Below are 12,334 nucleotides of genomic sequence, written 5' to 3'. Positions count from 1 at the left end.
ATACATTCTGTCACACGTTGGCAATTCTGAAGATTGAGAAGTATGATAGCAAAACCTTTAATAAAATGATGGCCACTTTTCTTGAGCACAGCTCCAGTGAGCTTCAGTTCCATTGTTAAAAATGGGAAATGGTGGCCATCTTTACTAGGGGCACCGTCCTTCTGTCTCCCCTCACTTCTCCCTCCCCCGTGAAGTAGTAACCACCCTTACTGAGGGCATGTGCAATTTTAATGCTATTGGGCCACTTCAGTCCCATGGTAAGTTATGGAAAATGGCACCTAGTCTGAGTAAAGGAAAATGTGACTATAAGAAAAATAGAACAAAAATGTTACCTTTTATTCCAGCCTAATTACTATAAATATACATTTGAGGATAACTGGCAATGAGTTTTAATTAGGTGGAAATTGTGAATGACACAAACCAGCCATTTGTTAGCAAAAGGGTTATGAAAAAAGAGCGGAGTCTGAAAAACATCTCAAAGTTTCAATTTTAATTATTATTAATTCATAATGAACTCATAAACAGATATAGTTGAAAATGCTCAGAAAATTCAGTCTTTACCCACAATTCATGAGCTGTAAATTGGGGGGAGATACATTGCATTCTCCATACAAAACAAAGAGGTTGAAATCTTGCTTCAAATGAAAACTGGATCTAATCTTAACACAGAGGTGCTACTATGCCTTTATAAAATGTTAAAGTTACTCTTTTTGGTTTGCATATATATTTATTTATTTTGACTTAAAAGAAAATCCAGCCCAAAGAGCTCCCATCCAAAGCTCTGGAGATACTTACCACACATTTACAAACACAATAACCTGGGAGTTACAAAGCACCATCCAGAGCAGCACCATTTCTCTCCTGATCTTGTCTAAGCCCCCCATATCGTATGATCTGTCTAGCTGAAAATCCCAGTGCACTTTCCTCCTAGACAAACCTGGCATTAGCTGCCTACTTACCCCTGTGCCCGTCCCATCCGATGAGCTTTGCAACATGCCTTGGAAAGTCAACAGGTTGGGACTATTGGGGAACTTGTCAGCGAGTGATCTGAAGGAAAGGGGCCCTAGCAGAGAGTGCTCTCCTTTTATAAGGGTCCAGCTCAAGGGCCTCTGCTAGTGGCAACACAGCATGGGCAGAGAGGCCTTTCAGGTAGGCAGCTCCAAGCAGGTCAGGGCTTTGTAGGCCAAAACCAACACCTTAAAGTCCACCCAGAAACCAACAGGCAGATCCCAGAGTGCAAGAAACGTGAGCTGCCACTAGATGCACCGATTACGTTAGCAAGCAGGCGCCATATTCTGCATCAGCTTAGGTTTCTCGATAGATGAAAATGCAGCCCCAGGGCTTTTTAGGCTTGATACCAGCAACAGGCACACACTGCCATCAGGCCTCACAGACACAGAAACTGTGCTTTCCTTGCCATTGCACACACTCTGCCTACTGAACACACACGCATACAGAACTCTGTGTTATGCTAACTCTCCAGCAGACTTTAACAAACAAGAATTTTACAGACGACCCTTTATATAACTCTACATGTTCTGTACGTTCTTGCTAATCATTGGCGAGGCCAGGCAGAAATTCAGCGGAATGTATCCTCAGGCCTTATCTACATTGGCAGAAATCAGAATGTAATTCCCTGGGGCAGCATCAGTGAGAGTACTTATGTAGACGGAGCTCCTACATGTTTAGCACTATCTGTTCTAGCTCTGCTATATGGCAGTGAAACATCTGGGCAGTTTATACTAGTGCCTCCCACCTGGGGAGCTGCACTGATATGAATTAGAAGGCTGATAACTTTGAATGGAGAAGTCCCCTCAGAGATTTATGCTTCCCAAGATGTCCCCATTCTTTCCTGGGTGACCACGTCTGTCTTTTTGTGGTGGACAAGTTGCCCCATTTGGTATGTATTAAAAATGAGGGTGGAGCTTCGGCTGCCCTGGGTCTGCTTATTCTCAATATGCAGGTTTAGGAATGAGACGTGGCTGTACAGATGCGAGGAAACCTGATCACTTGCCAGCATGCAGGTTTGGCTGGCCAGTAGGGAGCGAGGATGCTTCTCTGTAGATGTATCACAGTCTGTGCTTCTAGGAGAAAAGAGAAACTGCTGGTGACCTTTCAAACCACTCTGACCTTCAGAGCAAGTTTCTGAAAGGCTGTCAGGAGTGGCTCCAAGCAGTGGACTGTCTCCTCCCACTGGGCAGGCCCAGTCATATGGCACAGCTCATATGGGGCACTGGCAAAGCTTGCTGCCACCCCTTACTGGCTAGCGTGCTTGACTGCTTTTATCTTTGCTGTTGTAGTGCTGGTCAGCACCTTTTGGAGCACTGAACTTTCCCACTCCATCCCACCGCGGTCCAGGGGTCGGGTTCACCCACCAAGCACCCCCCCTTTAACCAGCAGGGTGGCAGCAATGACTTCAGACAAATGCACCTAAAGACATGCACACACAAACACAGAGCCCGATGTGCGCATGCAGTGCTGACACACGTGCATGCACACACACGGACAGGCAGACACAGGCCTAGGAAAACCAACCGGCCCCCCTGCATGCACACTGCAAGGAGAATAGCTTATGTAGGCACACAGACTTTATATAAAATACAAACATATTTAAAATGGATTTCAACTTGATGAGCTATACTTGTTTCTGTCAATATATAGATTTCAGATGACAAGCTGTTTGACCTAGAGACCAGTTCCAAAATAGACACTTTTCTGTTTGCAAGAGGAATCAGAGCATTTGTCTGTTTTTTAGAATAACAAAGAGAAAAGAAACTGTAGATGACTAAATTTATCTTAAATATGAATATATTTTAATTTGCTGATGAATTAATTTATTGTTCAATGACTGGTTCTGTTGCTAGAGTTTTTTATTTTTATAAATGTTTATATAGTGAACTTTCATTCGATAAAACCAAAAGTTGTCTCACCTGTCTGAATTTTCAATATTTCGGGAGGGTCAGAGACCAACAGTCTCTGTGATAAGCAACCGCCAGATATTTTTTAGATTGCTGGCTAAGTTGGACTTTCCCAATTGATGCTCGCTAATGCTGTCCTAATTCAAACCTGACTCTACCAACTCACACAGTGTCAAAATGGGCCTTGCTTCCGGGTTTGTCTGAAGACCAGAAGGGGAGGTGCAGCAAGTGGAATTCAAACACCAGAAGAACCAAGGGAAGTCCAAGAAGCATTACCTTTCCAGTCAACAAGCTCCCTGAAGGCAGGCTAACCATGACTGGCCTCCTTGGGGAGAGGAAGTTATGGCATCAACAGCCATGCCACTCCAGCCTTGGACCAGCCTCCCTACCCCGAAGAAGGCCTACCAGCCAGGAGCACTCAGCCAGGAGATCATCACTCTCTGGCTCCTTGACTGCAGCTTCAGCTCCTGCTCTATGAGATTCCAGAAGACAGTGATAGCTGGAGGGTTTGGAACCCCAGTGATCATAAGTATCTTATTTTTCCTTTGTTTAAAAAAAACAAAAAAAAAAACCAGAATCTTTTGTTTATTATTAACTGGGAGACATCCCAACATTTTAATTTCTTTATTTTTAGGGTGTGAAGGTGGACATGTGACTGTATGCCTGTGTTTAATCGCCCATAAAGCCCACACAGGGAAGACCCCAGAAAGAAAAGGTCCAGCTTTCAACAGCCCTAAATATTGTCTCATAAACATGCTCATGGAAGTGTGTTCTGTGTCGAAAGGTTCTGAGAAATTTGAGGCGGTCATCTGTAATTTCTGGTAAATAATCATCAAACTTCTGCTTTTCACAAGTATGCTGCTAAAGTCAGTATTATAACATCTTGGGAGGAAAGGGGGAACATGGGGGGGGAGAACTTAATGTAAAAACGAATCCTTATAATTGGCTCTGAATTTGTGGTTTCGACATTAGATAATAATTTGGTTTCAGTATTAAGAGGTTGAACCAGCTTTAAGCTATAAGATTTGATTGACACTGGTGAAATTCTTTAGTTGGAATTTATAATCAAGTGGACAGCCACATCTCAGATTCTTTTGTCGAATTTATAAGGATTGATTGTTTTTGTTATTAGTGTGATGAATTAACTAATTTGATGCTTGCACACCAATCCAACATAGAGACTAACTTGTTTGGGTTGTTGATTTGATAGCTGCTTTATTTTTAAGTTAATTTAATATTTATTAATAATAGCTTAGGTTTGGTGATACATTTTCTTGGTCTGATTTTAGTTTAAGCGTTTTAATAAAGTGTATAAAATTGATACCGTCACATTTCTTTTAGTAAGCCACACGGCTGAGAATCTTTGAGGCCCAGGGTGGATAGCAGCCCATCAACCTAAAAATACCTGAGCTAAATGGCCTATGAGTCTTACAACACATAGACACAAGTAGACACTGGAACTGGTGCATGGGTAAATGGGATGAGCTGGGTAATTATAGGCCTGTCAGCGATCCCAGGCAAGATAACGGAGTGGCTGATGTGGGACTTGTTTAATAAAGAATTCAAGGAGGGTAATATAATTAATGCCAATCAACATGGATTTATGGAAAATAGATCCTGTCAAACTAACCTGATATCTTTTTTTGATGAAAATTACAAATTTGGTTGGTAAAGGTAACAGTTAATAGACTTCTGTAAGGGATTTGATTTGGTACCACATGACATTTTGATTAAAAAACTAAAATAATATCAAATTAACTCGACACAAATTAAATGGATTAAAACCTAGCTAACTGATAGGTCTCACACTGTAATTGTAAACCAGGAATCGTCATTGAGCAGGTATGTTACAGGTAGGCTCCTGCAGAGATCAGTTCCTGGCCCTACGCTATTTAACATTGTTATTAATGCCCTGGAAGATAACATAAAATCATCACTGATAAAATGTCCAGATGGCACAAAGATTGGGGTGGGTGGTAAATAATGAAGAGGACAGGTCGCAGACACAAGTGATCTGGATCACTTAGTAAGATGGGCAGAAGCAAACAATGTGTGTTCTAATACAGCTAAATGTAAGCGTATCCATCTAGGAACAAAAATTGTAGGCCATCTCTACGTGATGGGGGATTCTAGCCTGGGAAGCAGTGACTCTGAAAAAGATCTGGGGGGTTGTGGTGCATAATCAGCTGAACATGAGCTCCTACTGCTACGCTATGGCCAAAAGAGCTAATGCGATCCTAGGATGCATAAACAGGGGAATCTCGAATAGGAGCGAAGAGGTTATTTTACCTCCTATTTGACAATGGTGCGACCGCTGCTGGAATCCTGTGTCCAGTTCTGGTATTGACAATTCAAGATGGATGTTGATAAATTGGAGAAGGGTCAGAGAAAAGCCACAAGAATGATTAAGCAAATATACCTTATGGTAATAGTCTCAAGGAGTTCAATCTATTTAGTTTAACAAAGAGAAGGTTAAAGAGTGACTTGATCACAGTCTATAAGTATTTACACAAGGAACAAATATTTAATAATGGGGTGTCCAATCTAGTGCAGAAAGGTAAAACACAATCCAATGCCTGGAAGTTGAAGCTAGACAAATTCAGACTGGAAATAAAGCATACATTTTTAATGGCGAGAGAAATTAAGCATTGAAACAATTTAACAATGGCCATGGTCGATTCTCTATAACTGGCAATTTTTAAATCAAGTTTGGATGCTTTTCTAGGAATGATTTGGGAGAAGTTCTCTGGTCTGTGCTATATAGGAGGTCAGACTAGATGATCACAGTGGTCCCTTCTGGCCTTGGAATCTAAAAATCTGTGAATGTATACACAGAGGCACAGGTGCTCACACATACACAAATATAGGCACAGGTGCAAACACACAAACACACAAAGTCTATGTATGCATACACAGCCAAACTCGCAGCACAAGCATGCTTCACACAGGTGCACACAGACACTGTCAGGTGCACACGTACGTAGGCATAGGCAGACAGTTACAGGTGCATGCGTGCAGGCACAGACAACATCCAGGAAGGTAGTTTGGAATGGGTTTGTGAAAGGAGTTGGAGAGGGAGAGGGTACCTGAGCCTGGGCTCCAGCCCAAGCTCAGACATCTATACGGCAATTTTATAGGACCGCAGCCCGAGCTCCACAAGCGTGAGTCAGGTGTTTTATTGCAGTGTAGACGAACCCGGAGAGGTTGAGAGGAATGAAGTCAGGAAGGCACTGTTTTGCATGCCTCAGAGAGACGTTGGGAGCAGAGGGATATTGGGGAGGGGGAGCAAACAGAAGACGGGAGGAATTTTTGTGGGGGGATGAAGAGGGCAGCTTTTAGGGCAGGAAGGAAGGAATGGAGGGGGAATGTGCTATTTGAGGGGGACAGGAAGCAGTGGGGGTAGGGAATGTTTTGGAGAGAGGAGGGGCCTGGGGGACCAAAGACTGGGAATTCAGAGGGAGGAGACAGACGGGGCTGTTGGGGAGGAGGAAGAGAGTGAGGGAGGCAGGAAAGAGAACAGAAGGAATAATTTGCAAAATTGTCGCTGATGTTGTGAATTTGCTGCCATTTTGCAAAAAGCTCGGTCTCTGCAAAGCTAATGGCCCAGGCACCCCAGCAGCACCACTTCGAATTCTTTCTTGACAAGGACTTACAGAGTGGTGTTGAACTTCCTGCGTAAGAGATAGTCAATGACATCAGGCTCTCTCTGAAACAGCCTCCTTAGGATGTCATGCTGCACTTCTGGAGACACCTGCAAGAGTCACAGAAACCGGTAAATATGGCACCTGCTCCTCTTAGAGGAAAAACAATCAGAAACAACTAAGCCAAACGCACCAGGGTTTGATGCAAGGTCTAAAGACTTGTGCTGTTTATCCACAAACATAATGCACTGACTTTAAATGGATATATGACTTCACACTTTTCCTAGCGAGTCTGAGCAGAGTTGGGCACAAGGCTGCATTGTCAGACTGGGAGATTACTCTGCAAGGATTCCTAGACAATGGGCAAAGCGGCAGGTAAAGAATTGATCATTGAACTAGTAGGACTGACCAGTGTGGTCCCAGAGCACCATGGGCCCAAATTAATTCTACTGTTGTGGTTGCACTTTCCAGCACATCTTCCTGAAACCATGGCTTCTGGGAGATTTCGAAAGGCCTTCTGGTTGCCCATTTGGAATTGTGGGTTCTGCTGCATGATGGTGGAGAAGGTTGTGGAGAGCCAGAGCGTGAGAACAGCAGTGAAGGGAGTTATTGTTGCATCACCACCCCCACACCTCCCCGTGGAGCAGTTTATTTTGTACAGCACTCCAGGATGGTAGTCACTGAGTGGAGCTCTGCTTAGGAATCTGCCTCTTGACCACAACTGGAAGGACTGAGCTGTGAAAGCTAGCTTCCCCAGACATGTCCTCCTGGGTGTTACTGTCATGGAAATTTGCATTTAGAGTTGGATGGAGGCTAGTAAATTCAGGTCAAATTCAACAAATAGTTTTGGGCAGTAAAAAAATGGAAAACATTTTCAAAAAAGTCAAACATTTCAGTTCAGCCATTTTGAAATGAAACGTTTGGACTTACAATATCAAAAAGACATTTTGTTTAGAAATTTAATAAATTTATTTTGTAAAAATCAAAAACCTGAAGAAAAAATTGTTAGCGGTCAAACAAAATAGTTTTGTTCAAACTGAAATGATTTTTTTTTTTCAGTTTTCTCATTTCAGTGAGAGAAACCAAAAATAAATGCAGGTTTTGTTTGAACCAAACTGAAATATTTTCAGGATTATTTGGTTTGGCCTCCTAAGCCAAAAAAAAATATCAATTTGCTCAGCTCTAGTTGCATGGCATTACATAGAAGTAGCCCAAAATCATGACATCAAGGGAGGCCAATAAAAGTCTTGGAGGAGTTTAAATAATGAGGCTTCCCAATCTGTATTGCACTAGAGACTGAACTCATGTGCCCTTGCTGTGCCTGCAAAGAGACAAGCCCACGAGTAAATGATGAAGAAGGGGACTATGTAGTGACACAGGCCTCAATGAATCATCACAGCAGGTTCCTGAACATGTACACAGAGTACAAGACAAAGTGCATGATACTAGAATTATTAAAAATGGGCTGAGACTGGAACTGTTTTCCCACAGCACAACATTAATGGGTTCTTCATCACTGCTTCTGCCATGGCCCATGAAGCCATCCGCAGATTACATACCTTATGGCACTGCAGATTCACTTATATGCACAGTTGGTGTGGGATGCTGAGTCAAGTGGAGATGGCTGAGCTGTAACAGTTCAGGGACTCATGGTGATTGATACATCTTCCTATTGCATCATATGTGTTAAAACAAATGTGAGTTGGAGTCAGGAGCCAACCACACTTGATGCAGTTGATGTGCAGCAAAAAGACAAGCCATGTCCCCTAAGACTTATTTCTAACTGGCAGAGCCTGCGTTTGGCATGCAGCCCAAATTAGAAACACTGTGTGCATTCGGGAACTGGGAATGGAGCATACTTATCACTGAGGTACAGGTACAAGTTACCTCCAGTTGCTATTACAGCTCATTGCTTGTTCTGTTGTTGCTGGGTTTTTCCTTATGTATTAGATGCAACCTTTTTTACATTTTCCCCTTGATTTGATGTTAAGGGGAGGAAACAGATGGGTGGGCTCATATTTTTGCTATGTAGATACCTTTCCCCTCCCCAGCCTGGTCATGTTCCTGCATACCATATTTCATCATCTAGTCAGTGGCTGGCCTTTAGGTTGAACTGACCTTGGTTGTGCTTGGATTATTTTCTTTGGCATCCTTTCATTTGTTTGTCTTCTGCAGTATCCTCACCTTCATAATCTTGGCAATTGTAGACAATCGCATACCTTGATTTCACTTCCTACTCTCCTTCTAACTTCTTCATTTGTCTTAAAATTGTTCCACTTTACTCCTGCCATCTTTCAAAGAACTCATCTCGACTGCCTCCAGCTTTCTGAAGTCTGTTTTATTTAACGAAGCTGCTTCCAGACCAGTGAGTGTTCTGTTAGCACACTAGTTTGATAAATGTTTACTTTGCACTCAACAGAATGTTTTCATCAGTCCATAAATTTCATCAATTCAGCACATGTAGCTAAGGCACATTGCCTTTTAACTTCATTCTTGATGGAACCTTGGCACAGTGACCAAGCTTCTTCAATACACATAACATTCTGCTTGTTCTGTGACATCACCACTGCTACCTTTCAACAATTTATCAATTATCCCTTTTCCAAGATAAAACCACTTCACCTTCTTGGCATTTATTGTACATCCACAAAGACTACAACAATTTTCCAAGGGAGCAAAGAGTATTATCATGAATTCAAATGTGTCTGCCAGTTGTACAATGTCATCTGGATAAGCCAAGGAGCTTAATTCTAGATCAGTGGTTCTCAAACTTTTGTACTGGTGACCCCTTTCCCATAGCAAGCCACTGAGTGCAACCCCCACATATAAATTAAAAACACTTTTTTATATATTTAACACTATTATAAATGCTGGAGGTGACGCGGGGTTTGGGGTGGAGGCTGACAGCTCCCCACCCCCATGTAATAACCTCACAACCCCCTCAGGGGTCCCAACCCCCAGTTTGAGAACCCCTGTTCTAAATCCTCCAGTGTCACACCCTCCAACTCATCTAACATTCTTACTGTGCAGTTAAAGAACACGATGAAAAGCAATGGTGATTCCATGCCCCCTTGTTTTACACCAAACTTTGACTTGAACCAGCTTCTTAATTCTTACAGCACTACAGGACTCTTTATACTTACCGTTTATAATTGCAATGATCTTATCTGGAATGCCCCATATGAATTTGCTACTTTCCATAATGCTTCCCTCCAAACCAAATCAAATGCCTTCATATGATTACTGTCCTCTTCACATAGAGAGATATGTTCTGAATAGACTTTATTATACAAACCCAAACACATAGGGCTGCATGTCTTGGAGATGCCAGTTGTTTTCCCTGTCCATGTGCAGAAGTGGAATGCCTTTGGAATAGGTGTGAGTAAGCTAGAGAGCAGGCGACAGCTCTGCATGTATTATTGACCTGCATCACTGGGCGGGTGATACAAGCACATGTGCGGAAGCTAGTTGCTACAAGAGTTGTGTTGTTGTCTCCTTTTGAGCCTTTAGGTAGTTTCCTCTGACCCTGTCTGTCCTCATCGGTCAGCTCTTTCTTGGTCCTGAAATAGTCCATCATAAGTTCTTTCTTTGTGCCTGAACCTGTCCCGTCTTTCAAAAGCAGTCCTGGTTTTCTCACTGCAGAGCCTGGAAATGATCTTCACCGATTTTCATAGTTTTCATAGAATTTAAGGCCAGAAAGGACCATTGGATCATCTAGTCTGCCTTCCTGTATATCACAGGCCATCAAATTTCACCCAAATGTGAGAGATGCCCAGGTGATCCCAGTAAGCGATTCGCACCCCATATTGCAAAGGAAGGTGGGGGAAAAAACAAGGTCCCTGTCTCTCTGACCTGGGGGAAATTTCTTCCCAAATAGAAACCTGGCCATCAGTTTGACCCTGAGCATGTGAGCAAGGCACACCAGCCAAACACTTAGAAAGAGAATTCTCTGTACCAACTCAGAGCACTGCTCCACCCTGTCTGGTGTTCCATCTGCAGCTGTGGAGAATGTTTGATGCTTTAGAGGAAGGTGAAAAAACCCAAATCCCAAAACAGATCTGGCCAGTTGTGCAGGAGGGAGGAGTGTACGGGGAGAAATTCTGGGATGATTCTCTGGCTTGTGCCTGCAGGAGCTCAAACTAATGACCATAAGGGTCCCTTCTGGTCTATCTGTGAATGAGGATAGTGCAGGTCCCGCTCCCAGGGAGTTGGCACTGCTTGGCAGGGCAGTGCAATGGGGCTGAAACCTTGGCTCTGCCACTCCTCTCCCCCATCCAGGTGACTTGCTCTCAAGAAGCTGGCAAGAGGCGAGCAGTTCCTGGTCACAGGGCCTGCTCTGTGATTGGCCTTTGCATGGGCTGCAGAAGCTGAGAGGGGAGGGGAAAGAGGGAGAGGGTTCCTTGCACGACCTTCTGCCCTGCATTCCCCTGCCAGAACCAATCATGATGTGACCCAGAATGAATCTCTACCACACAACTCATATCAACACAAGGAACAAATCAAGTCTCTGCAGGCCAGTTACAAAGCTCCCTACTAAGAAGGCAGGCTGTGGCCGCTGCCCCACTCCACTGCCATGACAGGAGACTGCAAAGAGGAGGGGAAGATTTGGAAATGTGTTCACTGTAAATGCCTCCTTCCCTACCATGAACAAGGCTTCATAGTTCTCAATTAAACTCTGAAGCACGAGGATGATAGAAGCGCTGTTTTCCATTTCCATGGCCTGGGCACTGGGGTCTCTCTCCAGAAGCTTCTCTCTTTGCAGGAGGTTGGGACCAAAAATTGTAGCCAAATTTGAGGCTGTCATTTTATTTCCAGGAATCTAACAACCAAACACAGAAATTAGTGTCAGATACCAACCCAGTAACACAACTCGCTCCAGGTGCTCTCCCTTGCCCCATGGCTGAGGCGAAAGGAAGACTGCTGAGTACCACTTCCCAGGAGAAGAACAGGGCTGCTTCATGGCGCGGTGAGACTCTCCTTCTCCACCCTAGTCTCCGCTACCCTGTGAGCAAAGATTCTATCTGCCATTGTGCTTCCACTAGATCAGCAAGAAGGCCAAGGAGAATTTTTTGAGCTGGCTTGCAGTGTCTGAAAGCTCCCTCCCTTCCGCCTTCTATAAGCATCAGTCCGACCTTTCTACCTGTCCCACATGATGGGCTCAGTTTCACAGCTCAAATAATAAAGTAACAAATAACATTTCCATAGCCTGTTCCAGCCCATGACACTCTACAGACTATATACAAGAACAACTTCACCTGCCATCTCTGAGGTGGAACATGACCATTGTTAAACAATACACAAAAACAGGATAGAACAGTTGAGGGCAGGGAAGTAGACAATGTCATATAATATGCATTATGCTCAGTTGTAGCTGCACAGGCAATTTAAGGATGCTACAGCTAATTTATCTTGCCTACAACCTCTAAATGGAAAATTAGCCAGGATACCAGGGATACTTTCCCAGTTCTTGCATGGGATCTTTAAATGACCACAAATGGTCAGGACTTCAGCTGTGTATCTCATCTGGCACAAAGCACCTCCTGCAGCTACCTCAATGCTGTGCTGACAAGTGGCTCTGTGCTGACACAGCAGGAAGGGTGCTCCTGCCTAGTCACCAACACCAAATGCTACTTTGGGTAGGTTTTTCTGGGAATTCTTAACCCAACCTCATTTAGCTTGCTAGATCTGACAGGCTCATAGCACAAGGTGGTATGGCTGGAGGTACACTGAGGAGCTGGGATGGCTCAGGTTGTTTTCAGTATGAGGGAGTCCAGA

The 12,334-nt window shown here is 43.7% G+C and overlaps 1 protein-coding gene across 4 annotated transcripts in view; it reads right to left on the bottom strand.

Annotated features, from left to right (window-relative positions):
- Positions 1-469: 469 nt before the first annotated feature.
- The window catches only part of ARHGAP36 (Rho GTPase activating protein 36), a 78,769-nt gene continuing 66,904 nt past the window's right edge, over positions 470-12,334 (bottom strand). Inside the window, exons 9-11 of one of the 4 annotated variants that reach the window (XM_038416442.2) lie at positions 11,202-11,378; positions 6,572-6,669; positions 470-2,081 (exon numbers count right to left, since the gene is read on the bottom strand). In XM_038416442.2, coding sequence (XP_038272370.1) covers positions 1,823-2,081; positions 6,572-6,669; positions 11,202-11,378 — 534 coding nt within the window. In that variant the 3' untranslated portion in view covers positions 470-1,822. Of the gene's footprint in view, positions 2,085-6,571; positions 6,670-11,201; positions 11,379-12,334 lie in introns of all 4 variants that reach the window. The other 3 variants (XM_038416438.2, XM_038416441.2, XM_043492464.1) reach the window with 3 other exon arrangements.

The sequence above is a fragment of the Dermochelys coriacea genome, chromosome 9 (assembly GCF_009764565.3).
Source record: "Dermochelys coriacea isolate rDerCor1 chromosome 9, rDerCor1.pri.v4, whole genome shotgun sequence".
Lineage (NCBI taxonomy): Eukaryota > Metazoa > Chordata > Testudines > Dermochelyidae > Dermochelys > Dermochelys coriacea.
The sequence above is the reverse complement of the archived record's forward strand: the minus strand, read 5'-3'. Positions and strand labels throughout refer to the sequence as shown.